The following is a 15,779-nucleotide window of genomic DNA, read 5'->3' on the forward strand; positions in this document are numbered from 1 at the left end:
TTGGGCATTAGTCCAAAGCCTCTCTGGAAAAAAAATCAAGAGACAAGTATAAATTAAGAGCACACTATCCAAGAGGTAATGTTTTGTGTAAGACTAAAAATTTAAATATCTATCTATATACCCTGTATATACCAAGGCACTTCCCCCAATTTTGGGGGGTGATCAACATCAAACAAATGAAAAATGAAACAAATGAGAAAAAATTCAAACATGAAGATTAAAAAGTCAAAATCACATATATCAAAGTAATTAACTAATAGCAATAGAATAAAAAGAGAGAAGGCTGAGATGTCAAAACTTTTGTGTATTCATGCAGATATAGTGTTTAATATATCATTAAAACTGTTCATACTATACTGGATTTGTTGAATATTTCACCCCAGGTACCACCAAAATATCCTTTGCATAACAAGTAGAAACTAGAGGGGCACTCAGTAGAGCGCAGACCTCTGTCACAGCAGCTTATTTCTCGACCTTGACCTTTGACCTAAACATGTATTAATTGGCGTGGATTTTCATACACTCAAATATGAACCAAGTTTGAAGTCTCTGTGACAAAGTCTCTGTGACAACAATGTTCAAACTTATGGCTGATTACTTGAATTGGACGTTTAGCTTGACCATGACCTTGACCTTTCAAAATTTAATCATTTCAAGATTTTTACATGAAAGTTAACCCTGCAAGTTTCATTAACCAACACACACACAAACAGGGGGTAAAACATAACCACCTTCCAACTTTGTTGGCAGCGGTAATAATTTTCACCTACTTGGGGTTCTCCTGATATGTACTGGTTCAAGAAGTGACAGTATGGAGGACTATCCGTTATTTCATAGTACCGAATGTTACCGTCGCCCTGCAAGACAAATAAAAGTTAATTGCGTCACCAAAATACCTTACCCCCTACAAAACATGTCCTTAATACCATTATTATTACTTTCTAAGCTACAACCTTAGTTGGAAAATACTCCACTGAGGAATGGAAGTAAGGAAATAAACAAACTACAGGAAAAGTAATGAATAATATAAAACATTTAAACAACAGTAACAAGACTCATTCACATTTGGGCCAACATACTTTTCCGGCGACAAAGACAATCTTGGTGTCGTGGTCATAGTAAGGAGTGAGAATTCCAGATGATGAGTCAATGTTTTCTTGTCGGAGTGGCGTGTTCAGGTTCTTGTCATCCCAAACTGCATACTGTCGGTCACTGAAGCGGCTGAATCCTACAGTGAACACACGGCCCGTGTCGCCACAATACACAACCTTGCAAGCCTTGGACCCTTCATGACAAAGCTCCTCCTACAAGATCATATAATAATAACGATAAAAATAACGTAACAATTTATTAATGACAATACTAGTTTATAATTCTATACTCTTGTGTTTCATTGATTTCTAAATATCTACTTATTAGAAGGAAATGTGGATTACAGTGCTTTACTTGAAAATATTATCTCAGTTAAATGGATTCTGCATTCCCGTTACTTTTTTCAAGCATAAAGCCCATCCTAAACAGCTGTATTAGAAGTGGATTTAGCTATTTCTCACTAGATCTTACTTTAATATCATGGAATATCAATGTGTGATGATCTTAACCTAATAAGGGCAGAGGAAAAATACGCTATCAAATTTAATGTACTTATTTTACTACCTAAGATGATTATTATCATTACCATTATCATCATTATTATTATTATTATTATAACTTGCTAAGCTACAACTCTAGTTGGAAAAGCAGGATAATATAAGCCTAAGGACTCCAACAGGGAAAATAGCCTAGTGAGGAAAGGAAATAAGGAGGCACTACAAGAAGATTACTAACAATAACAACATTTGAATAAATTTTTTATATATAAACTATAAAGACTTGAAAATAACAAGTGGATAAAAACTTCAAAATAACAAGAGGAACAAAAACAAGATAGACTAGTATGCCCGAGTGTACCCTCAAGCAAGAGAACTCTAACTTAAGACAGTGAAAGACCATGGTAAAGAGGCTATGGCACTACCCAAGACTAGAGAACAATGATTTGATTTTGGAGTGTCCTTCTCCTAGAAGAGTTCCTTACCACAGCTAAAGAGTCTCTTCTACCTCTACCAAGAGGAAAGTAGCTACTGAATAATTATATAATGCCGTAGTTAATCTCTCGAGAGAAAAATTGTTTGGTAATTTCAGGCTTGTCAAGTGTATGAGGAAAGAGGAGAATGTGTAAAGAATAGGCCAGACTATTATTTGTATGTGTAGTCAAAGATGAAATGAGCCGTAACCAGAGAGAGGGATCCAATGTAGTACTATCTAGGCAGTTAAAGGATGCAATAAGTCTAACGGTAGTATTTCAGCGGGTGGAAAAAAATTCAAATTAATTTTTCTTTTAAATCCTAATACTATACCAACAAAGGGCCAATTTCATACAGAAAAATCTCTTTACACTAGCATGAGCACCTTTAGAACAAAGTCTTAATGCTATCAGCGGCAGCTTTGACCATCCCTATCAAGTAGATATATAATGCTTTCAATGTGCTTCATGTAGCACACACACGGTGGAAAGGCATCTATTGGCTCTGAAGAATCTTTTGCTCTCTTGCCTTTTACTTTTTCATACCTTCCCAATAGTTTCTTCAACTTCGAATTTCAAGAACAAATCTTTCAATCCTCACAAAGGTCTAGGAATAAAACCCTTTAAAGATTTAAAAGCCGCTCATGAATGGCAGAGGCAAGGGACAGTGACATTGCCCTATTAAGCAGGACAATGCCTTACAGACTGACATATACATATGATCAGCACCCAAGCCAAGACCCAAGGGCAAGGCAATGGCTGCTGATGACTCAGCAGATAGACCTATAGGCTCCTCTAAACACCCCCATCCTTAGCTCACAAGAATGGTGAAGTTGAGCGGGACTCGAACCCCTGTCTAGGACGTTACCACATCGACCACCACAACTACCATGGGGTCATTTAATTACAATCTTCCTTACCTGTAATACTTTTCCGGCAAGGGGGTCAATAATCCTTAGCCTCTTGTCTCGTGATGTCGTGGCTATTCTGGACCCGTCACGGTTCAGCGATAAACTGTAAATCACATCGGTGTGTACGTCGATTGTCTGCATGAGGGCTCCCCGTCTTGTGTTCCATATTAAAATCTGAAATGGAAAACGATGATAAACTACAACAAACTTCTTTCACAAATTTCAATGTCTGGAACAATGACAAATTCAAATACAGTAGACTAATGTAATATACTTTAACAAGTTATTAAGTTCTGAACAACATCAAAACATCAAAAATTTTACAAATAGCTAGATTTCTCCTAACTAAACAAACTCAAATACTTCTACAGGAGTATGATTTCAATGAAGATGGAAGTCCGGTTGTTAAAATTTATAACAAGGTGTCACTAGTTACCGGCAGGTGGTTGGGAAGACCCACACCACCGTCAGCTCCCTGAGTAGCCCCTTTGAAATTCACCTAGGACTTGTGTGGTAGATGATACAGGAAGTTAGCTTAAAATACTCAGATTTGCATGGTTATGAATTCAAATTATTTTTCAGATGTTTTTTGTTTCTTTAGAATACAAAACACCTTCCTTTAATTTGAGACTTTGATCTTCACCTTCCGTAGCGCTTTCGTCAACAACTAAGGAACCTTTGATGATGTCTTTAAGTAAGGGAAGGAAGCGCACCGACCTCACTCTTCAACCAGCATGATTCCTTTGATCTATTCTTCTCTGTGGAGGTCTCTTGGTACTACCCACTTTTAAAGGCAAAGAGGAGAGAGCACCTTTAACCTTCTCAGCCCCCCTCAGAGGCATGATAAGAGTACAGTACGTCCAGTTCTCCCAGGGGATCAACCTCTCCAGCTGCAAGAACAAGGAGTACCCTCACCTCTCATGAAGATGAATCTTCTAAGACTTTCCATCGCAGAGGACGTAAGAGATCTTCCAAACTATACGAGACATTGAGCAATATTGGTCTCATCTGGTTATTAATCTGTCAATGCATGCTCTCCAGTTTGCAAAGCTCATCTGGACATGACTGTCCACCTGTTGGTGCTCGCTATTCTATTAGTGTGCACTCATCTGTTGGCACACAATGATCGACTGCAACTTCTCGAGTCATGGGCTAGATGGAGGGATGGCAAGGGAGGGCGGAGCTTTAGAAGACGACTTAGTTTTATAAATTTAGCTTCTCCATAGACGGAATGCCTTCTAGAACTAAGAAAGTCTACAGTGTGCTTACCAGCATTTAAATCTGAAATTACAATGTCAGGCTCATCCCAAGAAGGACAGGCACTACCTGCCTCTTTGGGGAAGCAGATAAGGCTGACTCACTTGGTGCTTGCCCCAAGGTAGAAACTGTCATCCCTCTTCGTAACCTCGCCAGAGGAGGGAGACAGAGAAGGTTCAGAAGCTTGAATACCAAAGGGAGATAAAGAGGTCTAGCGGATTTCTTCAACTTTGACGAAGACCACAAAGGAGGAGAATCTCGCTTTGACATATTCCTTCTCTTGACGTACTCTAGCCACTGAGAGGATGGCCATTCCCTACACTGCTACTCAGAGGGATGACTGCAGACAGTCATGAGTTCGCCAAGAAGGGACAAAGAATGGGGAGCCACGGTGATCCTGCTCACAAAAGGGTCGAACTCGTGCTATGATACACCTAGGCACGAACGCATGCCACCACACAGTTTCTCCATCACAATGGTCACTCAGCAAGCAATCTGAAAAGATACTGAGGTCAAAGTAACTAACCAGTGGTGCTTCCCCGCCACCTACCGGTAACTCTGGACTCTTCGTTATAAATTCTAACAGTCGAGTATATACTGTACACATCTTGTGAATCATTCTATTACACTCACAGCCGTCATAATGAATCTTACGGTTAGAAATTATATATTCAAAAGTTAATTCTAGATTAAAATGTTATTTTCATTAGTAAAATAAATTTTTGAATATACTTACCCGATGATCATGTAGCTGTCAACTCTGTTGCCCGACAGAAATCTACGGTCGGGATACGCCAGCGATCGCTATACAGGTGGGGGTGTACACAACAGCGCCATCTGTGAGCAGGTACTCAAGTACTTCTTGTCAACAAGAACTCAATTTTCTCCTCGGTCCACTGGTTCTCTATGGGGAGGAAGGGCGGGTCCTTAAATTCATGATCATCGGGTAAGTATATTCAAAAATTTATTTTACTAATGAAAATAACATTTTTCAATATTAATCTTACCCGATGATCATGTAGCTGATTCACACCCAGGGTGGTGGGTGGAGACCAGCATACATGTTAACAAAGAAGCTAAGTATCCCGTATTTCATTTCATTAGTTATTCAAAAATAACATAAAATAAATAAGTACCTGGTAAGGAAGACGACTTGAACCATTACTCTGCCTTTATTAAGTACGTCTTCCTTACTGAGCGTAGCGGTCCTCTTAGGATGCTGAACGACTCTTAGGTGCTGAAGTATAAAGGGCTGCAACCCATACTAAAGGACCTCATCACAACCTCTAACCTCGGCGCTTCTCAAGAAAGAATTGACCACCCGCCAAATCAACAAGGATGCGGAAGGCTTCTTAGCCGACCGTACAACCCATAAAAAGTATTCAAGAGAAAGGTTAAAAAGGTTATGGGATTATGGGAATGTAGTGGCTGAGCCCTCACCTACTACTGCACTCGCTGCTACGAATGGTCCCAGGGTGTAGCAGTTCTCGTAAAGAGACTGGACATCTTTGAGATAGAATGATGCGAACACTGACTTGCTTCTCCAATAGGTTGCATCCATAACACTCTGCAGAGAACGGTTCTGTTTGAAGGCCACTGAAGTAGCCACAGCTCTCACTTCATGTGTCCTTACCTTCAGCAAAGCAAGGTCTTCTTCCTTCAGGTGAGAATGTGCTTCCCTAATCAGAAGCCTGATGTAGTAAGAAACTGAGTTCTTAGACATTGGAAGAGAAGGCTTCTTGATAGCACACCATAAGGCTTCTGATTGTCCTCGTAAAGGTTTTGACCTTTTTAGATAGTACCTAAGAGCTCTAACTGGGCAAAGTACTCTCTCCAGTTCGTTCCCCACCAAGTTGGACAGGCTTGGGATCTCGAACGACTTAGGCCAAGGACGTGAAGGAAGCTCGTTTTTAGCAAAAAACCGAGCTGCAAGGAACATGTAGCCGTTTCAGATGTGAAAACTATGTTCCTGCTGAAGGCGTGGATCTCACTTACTCTTTTAGCTGTTGCCAAGCACACGAGGAAAAGAGTTTTTAATGTGAGGTCCTTAAAAGAGGCTGATTGGAGAGGTTCAAATCTTGATGACATAAGGAACCTTAGGACCACGTCTAGATTCCAGCCTGGAGTGGACAACCGACGTTCCTTTGAGGTCTCAAAAGACCTAAGGAGGTCCTGTAGATCTTTGTTGGTGGAAAGATCCAAGCCTCTGTGGCGGAAAACCGCTGCCAACATACTTCTGTAACCCTTGATCGTAGGAGCTGAAAGGGATCTTACGTTCCTTAGATGTAACAGGAAGTCAGCAATCTGGGTTACAGTGGTACTGGTTGAGGAAACTGCATTGGCCTTGCACCAGCTTCGGAAGACTTCCCATTTAGACTGATAGACTCTGAGAGTGGATGTCCTCCTTGCTCTGGCAATCGCTCTGGCTGCCTCCTTCGAAAAGCCTCTAGCTCTTGAGAGTCTTTCGATAGTCTGAAGGCAGTCAGACGAAGAGCGTGGAGGTTTGGGTGTACCTTCTTTACGTGAGGTTGACGTAGAAGGTCCACTCTTAGAGGAAGAGTCCTGGGAATGTCGACCAGCCATTGCAGTACCTCTGTGAACCATTCTCTCGCGGGCCAGAGGGGAGCAACCAACGTCAGCCGTGTCCCTTTGTGAGAGGCGAACTTCTGAAGTACCCTGTTGACAATCTTGAACGGCGGGAATGCATACAGGTCGAGATGGGACCAATCCAGCAGAAAAGCATCCACGTGAACTGCTGCTGGGTCTGGAATCGGAGAACAATACAACGGGAGCCTCTAGGTCATCGAGGTAGCGAACAGATCTATGGTTGGCTGACCCCACAGGGCCCAAAGTCTGCTGCAAACATTCTTGTGAAGGGTCCACTCTGTGGGGATGACCTGACCCTTCCGGCTGAGGCGATCTGCCATGACATTCATATCGCCCTGAATGAACCTCGTTACCAGCGTGAGCTTTCGATCTTTTGACCAGATGAGGAGGTCCCTTGCGATCTAGAACAACTTCCTCGAATGAGTCCCTCCCTGCTAGGAGATGTAAGCCAAGGCTGTGGTGTTGTCGGAGTCCACCTCCACCACCTTGTTTAGCTGGAAGGACTTGAAGTTTATCAAGGCCAGATGAACCGCCAACAACTCCTTGCAATTGATGTGAAGTGTCCTTTGCTCCTGATTCCATGTTCCCGAGCATTCCTGTCCGTCCAATGTCGCACCCCAGCCCGTGTCTGATGCGTCCGAGAAGAGACGGCGGTCGGGGTTCTGAACAGCCAAAGGTAGACCTTCCTTGAGAAGAAAGCTGTTCTTCCACCACGTTAGAGTAGACCTCATCTCTTCGGAAACAGGAACTGAGACCGTCTCTAGCTTCATGTCCTTTATCCAGTGAGCAGCTAGATGATACTGAAGGGGGCGGAGGTGGAGTCTCCCTAACTCGATGAACAGGGCCAGCGATGAAAGTGTCCCTGTTAGACTCATCCACTGCCTGACTGAGCATCGGTTCCTTCTCAGCATGCTCTGGATGCATTCTAGGGCTTGGTTGATCCTTGGGGCCGACGGAAAAGCCCGAAAAACTCGACTCTGAATCTCCATACCCAGGTAGACAATGGTCTGGGATGGGACGAGCTGGGACTTCTCTAAATTGACCAGGAGGCCCAGTTCCTTGGTCAGATCCATAGTCCATCTGAGATTCTCCAGACAGCGACGACTTGTGGGAGCTCTTAAAAGCCAGTCGTCTGACGGAGCCGGACACAAGATCATGGTACTGCTGCACAGTCTGTGAACTGTCAACCATGGGGAAGCGAGGAAGTACAGCGACAACCCGAAACTGTCTAGACTGTCTGGGTAGTACAGACAACTCCTTATCGGGTTGCTGAGGTTGCCGCACTGCGTCACAACAAGTCACCTCTGCTGGTTGTTGAACGTCTTCCCAGTGACACACTGACTCCGTAAAAAAAAAAAAAATTCTCTATCAAGGACTAAGCTTGGACTGCATGTCTTGCAACAAAGCTCAAGGTCTATGGGAGCAGGTGTGGCAACAGACGGGGTTAGCGACTGAAGCGGAACCATTTACCCTCCCTGGAAGCATGTTATGCTTAAATAAAAGTCCATAGGAGGCTAAGCAGCTTAAGGCTCCTCTCCAAATGACAGAGTCCTCAAGGGAATATCAGAAGGAGGGAGAACAGCACTTTCTCATCTACAGGAACCATATCCGAGAAAAGCTAAGTTCTCTCAGTGAGGGTTTCACTGGTGCAAAAGCAGCAGACCAGAAGGCAACGTTATGAAACTGCTTGACAGTCTGTGAACTGTCAAAAACTGAACTGTCAACCACAACAGGAGCGTGAGGACATACAGCACTGGTGTATAAGTAGCAGACCAGAAGGCAACGTCATGTAACTGCATGACAGTTTGTGAGTTGGCAACAACCAAAGATGTGTGGGGAAGCCTCAACTCCTGCCTGACTAGTTTGCTGCTGGCGAGTGGCGGTAACCACAGTGTGTTGCGGAGGCTGACACACCGTGTCAAAACACGGCAGCTTGTGGTAGCTCCCGCACGGCAACGGAGTGCTCTGTGTGTGGGAGTCATCATACATCTGGCAGGGTTGACTGTGCATGGGTGGAGGAGCTCTCACAACAAGAGTGTGAGAGCATGAAGCCATGCCGGGCGCACAACCGTGGGAGGTGTAGGCCCACGGGTGCATCGTCAACCTTCTCCGCAGTCGGAGTGTGGGAGCTGGCAACAACAAAAGCAGAGTGCTGGTGCGTGGGAGGGGCTGCGGTGGGTTGAGGAGCATGCGGTATGGTATGCAGAGCATGCTGTAAGGTATGCAGAGCATGCTGTAAGGTATGCAGAGCATGCTGTAAGGTATGCAGAGCATGCTGTAAGGAATGCAGAGCATGCTGTAAGGTATGCAGAGCATGCTGTAAGGTATGCAGAGCATGCGGTATGGTATGCAGAGCATGAGGTAAGGCATGCGGCTCATGCTGCATGGTATGCGGCTCATGCTGCATGGTATGCGGAGCATGCTGTAAGGTCTGCAGAGCATACTGCATGGGCTGAGGAGAATGCCGCATAGTGCTGGAACCCGGCAACTCCTGATGCGGCAGCTCACGCATGTTAGCAGATGGTGCAGCAAGAACATGCGTCTGGCAGTGAGGACTGCGCATCGGTGGAGCTCTCACAGGTGTGGTGTGGGAGCAGGCAGCCGCAGTATCTGCTGAGCGCACAACCTCGGCGGGTTGTAGGTAAACAGGCTGCATTGTCAACCTTCCAGCATGATACTCCTGCATGAAGGAGCAAGCTGAGACTGTATAGTCTGCAGCATGGACCACTAGGGTCTATGAAAGACAACAACAAACGGAGCTACTGTCCGTTGTGACTGAGGGTCTAAAACAGCTGGTGCGGCAACAGACGGAGTTACTGCCTGTTGCGGTACCACCTAGCCTCTCTTAGGAGGTGTGCAGTTGTCGTACTGCAGCGAGTCCGAACTGACCCAGTGGCTACACCTAGGCCGTTGGACTTGCGCGGAAGGGACCGACTTGCACTTAAAAGCTGCAAGATTTGGTCCATGGTTTCTGCGAGAAACCTCTTCCGCAGACGAGGAATAAATGGGCTCTCTCGTCTTTGTGTGGGTGGGGTGATCACGTCGGCAACGTGTGTAGATACACCCGAAACCACAGAGGGAAACGTCTGTTCGTCGATCAAGGCCTGAGGAACCCCTAAGTCCTTCGACATTACTTCTCCCCTGGGCTTGGGAGCTTGTAAGAGGTATCGGACTAGGTGAACCACTGGCACGAACAGACGAACCCTCGAACGCAACACTGTAACACTTTGCGCATATCACTTTATCACTTTTGATTTTCTGTTTGCACTTATTTCACTGAACTCGAAACTTTAAGTGGTTTGTACCTGAAACACGCAATCCTATCCTTCATTAAAAGGTAGTAATTGCGAAAACAGTATTACAATGTAACAGAAAAACATAATGAAAGATAAAGAATTCAGTGGCTGGAAAAGAGACTAAACACTAGATCAAATAAACTACGTTTAAAATCTCTCACCGCATAAAGCCTGGGAACAAGAATAAAACTCTAGAAACGTTTTACCTTCTTCCCCTCTATCGACTAGGGAGAAGAGCAAAAAAAAAAAAAAAACGAGAACAACGTTACCCGCTTGAACGAAACGTTTATCCTCCTCTCTCTCCCTCCGTCTCTATCTCTCTCTCTCTCTCTCTCTTGACTTAGAACCTGAGAGATGAGCCCAATTATATATATCGTTAAAACATATTATTTGTTAAAGGAAAAAAACTGAAAGGTTTCCCAAATAAAAAGTTCCTTTATTAGAATTAAAACCATTTAAGCTAAGAAAGAATGAACGAAACGCTAGAATCGGTTTACTCTTACTGCAACGTGAAACCGTGAATACTCTCTCTCTATCGTAACGATAGAGCGCAAGTTGAACGTTCTGAACGTCAACAACTGTGGAGACTAAACAAAACGTTAGTTCAACTTTGAAAACAGTACGAGACTTATCAAAGAAATTCTTTCAAAAACATAAAATTAAAATAGCATAAATTCTTAACAGGAAAAACGATATGACGAGCTCAATGTTAATTAACTTCGGTTCCAAGTAAGGACCGCCTACTATTAGGAAAGGTCGCATATTTTTTTTTTTTTTTTTTTTTTTAAAGAAAGTTAATCGAAGAGGCCTATAAATGGCGGAGAGATATAAAATAAAAAGTGAAAGAGAGTCTATACTCTCTTCGACACCAACACTTCCGTCTAAGGGAAGGGTCGGCCATTTAAAAGTGAAAGAGAGTCCATACTCTCTTCGTCACCATAATTAATTCAAATTAATTCCAAAAGCTTGCTAAGCTAAAGATAAAGCTTCCTGAATAGCGAAGGCTAAACTCTAGAGCAAATACATCACCAAATCGTGAACAATAACTCCAGAATCAACAGCGTATCCAAGTAGGTCTAGCCGGAGGCACGACAGAGGAAAAATTGAGTTCTTGTTGACAAGAAGTACTTGAGTACCTGCTCACAGATGGCGCTGTTGTGTACACCCCCACCTGTATAGCGATCGCTGGCGTATCCCGACCGTAGATTTCTGTCGGGCAACAGAGTTGACAGCTGCATGATCATCGGGTAAGATTAATATTGAAAAATGCAATTTAATTGTAACAAACCTGTACCCTCATTCTAAATAGTCAACAACAATTATCAAAATGTTTAATAATCTTTGGTAACATTTAATGTTTAAGTTTCCATGCAAAGCTAACAAATTAAATAGATGAACTATACCACACTTTTCCTACTTCTTTGGATGAAATATACTGTTCCCCAATGGAGAGGGTAAGCTTTAAACTTCATGCATACTTAACCTTGTCTTGTGAAGTACATCAATGACTTAACGTCCATTTCTTCTGCACATGGTACATCTGGAGCTCTAGTTAACGATCTGTTTCTGATACAGTACTTACCTTCCTAACCATTCTCCCTTTTGTAAAACTACACCTAAATGGTTTTACACACTCGCCCTTCAAAAGAATATTACAGCAATATATCTTAGCATCATGCAAACACTATTCCCTTCCTGTCTTACCTGGTAATCATATCCCGCCGAGAATAAAACATTCTCGGCCGTCGGATGCCACTCTATGATGGACACTCTCCTTTGGTGTCCCTGCAAGTCAACCAAGGGCTCTGTTATATTTGTCTTTAGGCCTCCATCTGGAATGTGCCACAATTTTATAGTACAGTCATCTGATGCCGAAGCTATTAGATTGTCGTTGAATGGACACCACTTGATGTCCAACACAGGCCCAGCATGCCCAGTGACTTTTGGAGTGCCGACGTCGATACGGCCCGTCTGTAAGCATTTGAAAGGCATGAATTAGACCGTACATAGGTTAAGGAACTAATCACAAAGTACCTAAATAAATCAACTGAGAATACGTTATTTTCATGTGCTAAAAATAAGAAGAGAACAATTAGAGTGGGAAATCATACACTGTACGTATTACAACGGATAAAAATGAAGCCAGATACAAACCTTGTCTAAGGGCAAAACAATGAACGCTCCTCCTCCGGCCACCTCCACAACGATCGCCACAAACTTCGGGTTGGCGGCACAGGCAGCCGTGTCGTGCGCTTTCTGTGTGATGAGCACATTCTCGTAGCAGCTTTCCTTCCTTGAACCTTTGCCAAACACATGTCGAAACTTGGAAGACCTTATCCCGCGAAAGGTATTTTGCTGTTGAAGCACGGAACTTTAAATTACACACAGAGAAGCCAAGATCTTGTCAATACAGTATAGTATGACATGCACTATTAGTGTGAAATATGCTATTATCCTATGTTATATGGGTCAATCCCAATTGAATGCATTTGAAAACTATAGACTAAAACCTCTCACTATTCACAGCAGGGCCAAGATGTATGCAAACAGTCCATGCACATGTCTGTAGAGTCAGGTCATTTCGGCCTAGCCTGTTCTCATGTTCATGATCAAAGCCAGCCTCTAACTAAGAAATAGTCAATCTAATATTAGTGTAATTGTGACTGTATTTACAACAGCTAAAGAAATGACAGGCTTCCAAGAAAATTGTGTAAAGCAATTACTGACCATTCATGTCGCCCAGATCGTCATAAGACACACTTAGAGAAATAAAAAACTTTGGTATCGCCATACATTATGCAAAGCAAAGGAACACAATTTAAAATTTTGCTTATACAGTATTCTATATGCTGATACAAATCTAAAATGAAAAATTTTTACGAATTACACTAAAATAAAATTGTAAATCTAGGATATACTGGTCAATAGCAAACCTTGCAAACTTTCAAGAAACTTCCTCTGGCTATTTGACCATAAGTAAAATGAATTAAGGTAATTTCTCAAAGGTGAATCACAATGCATAAACCAATCAAAATGTTTTAGGAGAACTGTAATTTTTTTGTGAAATCTTGAAAAGGACTGAATAGTACCTGTAATCTCTCTTGCATAATAGAGCATTTGAAAAGCCTATATTTGGCATCAAATACAGTAATCAGTTAGTTGAAACACACACACAGTTCTATGAAGACAAAGTCCTTCGCTCTGCCCCGGCATTGGGTGATCAACGCCACACAGTCTATTCAAACGATCCTTGAACAATCGGGCATAAACAACACAGGATAAATAAGATATAAAGTGCTTTATACCACTGTTTAATTGGCTAGTCATGACTCTTCAGGTCTTTTCTTGGCAGAAGCATACAAAATGAGTCAATAAGTCACATGTCACAACACGGAGCTACAGAATATCTTCTGTACTTGAAAACGTAGGAGAATGGCAACAGTATCTGACAGTAATAAAAATGTTATTTTTATTAGTAAAATAAATTTTTGAATATACTTACCCGATAATCATGTAGCTGTCAACTCCGTTGCCCGACAGAATTCTATGGAGGGATACGCCAGCTATCACAATACTAGAAGGGGGTGTATTTACCAGCGCCACCTGTGGCCAGGTACTCAAGTACTTCTTGTTGACACCTCCTCAATTATTCCTCGGTCCACTGGTTCTCTATGGGGAGGAAGGGAGGGTCGATTAAATCATGATTATCGGGTAAGTATATTCAAAAATTTATTTTACTAATAAAAATAACATTTTTCAATATTAAACTTACCCGATAATCATGTAGCTGATTCACACCCAGGGGGGTGGGTGAAAAACCAGTGTACAAGACTAAAGGATAGCTAAGTATCCCGTATTTCATATAATCAGTTATCCACAATAACAATGAAATAATAAGTACCTGGTAAGGAAGTCGACTTGAACCGTTACTCTGCCTTTAATAAGATCGTCTTCCTTACTGAGCGCAGCGTTCCTCTTGGGAGGCTGAATCAACTCAAAGGTGCTAAAGTATACAGGGCTGCAACCCATACTAAAGGACCTCATCACAACCTTTAACCTCGGCGCTTCTCAAGAAAGAATTGACCACCCGCCAAATCAACAAGGATGTGGAAGGCTTCTTAGCCGACCGTACAACCCATAAAAAGTATTCAAGAGAAAGGTTAAAAGGTTATGGGATTATGGGAATGTAGTGGCTGAGCCCTCGCCTACTACTGCATTCGTTGCTACGAATGGTCCCAGGGTGTAGCAGTACTCGTAAAGAGACTGGACATCTTTGAGATAGAATGATGCGAACACTGACTTGCTTCTCCAATAGGTTGCATCCATAACACTCTGCAGAGAATGGTTCTGTTTGAAGGCCACTGAAGTAGCCACAGCTCCCACTTCATGTTTCCTTACCTTCAGCAAAGCAAGGTCTTCTTCCTTCAGATGAGAATGTGTTTCTCTAATCAGAAGCCTGAATAGTAAGAAACTGAGTTCTTAGAACTTGGAACAGAAGGTTTCTTGATAGCACACTATAAGGCTTCTGATTGTCCTTGTAAAGGTTAAGACCTTTTTAGATAGTACTTAAGAGCTCTAACTGGGCAAAGTACTCTCTTCAGATCATTCCCCACCAAGTTGGACAGGCTTGGGATCTCGAACGACTTAGGCCAAGGACGTGAAGGAAGCTCGTTTAGCAAAAACCGAGCTGCAAGGAACATGTAGCCGTTTCAGATGTGAAAACAATGATCCTGCTGAAGGCGTGGATCTCACTTACTCTTTTAGCTGTTGTCAAGCACACGAGGAAAAGAGTTTTTAATGTGAGGTCCTAAAAAGAGGCTGATTGGAGAGGTTCAAATCTTGATGACATAAGGAACCTTAGGACCACGTCTAGATTCCAGCCTGGAGTGGACAACCGACGTTCCTTTGAGGTCTCAAAAGACCTAGGGAGGTCCTGTAGATCTTTGTTGGTGGAAAGATCCAAGCCTCTGTGGCGGAAAACCGCTGCCAACATACTTCTGTAACCCTTGATCGTAGGAGCTGAAAGGGATCTTACTTTCCTTAGATATAACAGGAAGTCAGCAATCTGGGTTACAGTGGTACTGGTTGAGGAAACTGCATTGGTCTTGTACCAGCTACGGAAGACTTCCCCTTGAGACTGATAGATTCTGAGAGTGGATGTTCTCCTTGCTTTGGCAATCGCTCTGGCTGCCTCCTTCGAAAAGCCCCTAGCTCTTGAGAGTCTTTCGAAAGTCTGAAGGCAGTCAGACGAAGAGCGTGGAGGATTGAGTGTACCTTCTTTACGTGAGGTAGACTTAGAAGGTTCACTCCTAGAGGAAGAGTCCTGGGAATGTCGACCAGCCATTGCAGTACCTCTAAGAACCATTCTCTCGCGGACCAGAGCGGAGCCAACCAACGTCAGCCGTGTCCCTTAGTGAGAGGAGAACTTCTGAAGTACTCTGTTGACAATCTTGAACGGCGGGAATGCATACAGGTCGAGATGGGACCAATCCAGCAGAAAAGCATCCACGTGAACTGCTGCTGGGTCTGGAATCGGAGAACAATACAACAGGAGTCTCTAGGTTATCGAGGTAGTGAACAGATCTATGGTTGGCTGACCCCACAGGGCCCAAAGTCTGTTGCAAACATTCTTGAGAAGGGTCCACT

General features: G+C 43.1%; 1 protein-coding gene across 1 annotated transcript in view; it reads right to left on the bottom strand.

Moving 5' to 3' along the window:
• LOC137659323 (coronin-2B-like) overlaps nt 1–15,779 on the bottom strand; it is a 95,136-nt gene that overhangs the window by 56,980 nt on the left and 22,377 nt on the right. The window contains exons 2-7 of the mRNA XM_068394343.1: nt 12,288–12,488; nt 11,838–12,104; nt 2,983–3,147; nt 1,080–1,304; nt 771–857; nt 7–23 (exon numbers count right to left, since the gene is read on the bottom strand). Coding sequence (XP_068250444.1) covers nt 7–23; nt 771–857; nt 1,080–1,304; nt 2,983–3,147; nt 11,838–12,104; nt 12,288–12,488 — 962 coding nt within the window. The remainder of the gene's footprint in view (nt 1–6; nt 24–770; nt 858–1,079; nt 1,305–2,982; nt 3,148–11,837; nt 12,105–12,287; nt 12,489–15,779) is intronic.

This window comes from Palaemon carinicauda, chromosome 19 (genome assembly GCF_036898095.1).
Source record: "Palaemon carinicauda isolate YSFRI2023 chromosome 19, ASM3689809v2, whole genome shotgun sequence".
NCBI classification, from domain to species: Eukaryota; Metazoa; Arthropoda; class Malacostraca; order Decapoda; family Palaemonidae; genus Palaemon; species Palaemon carinicauda.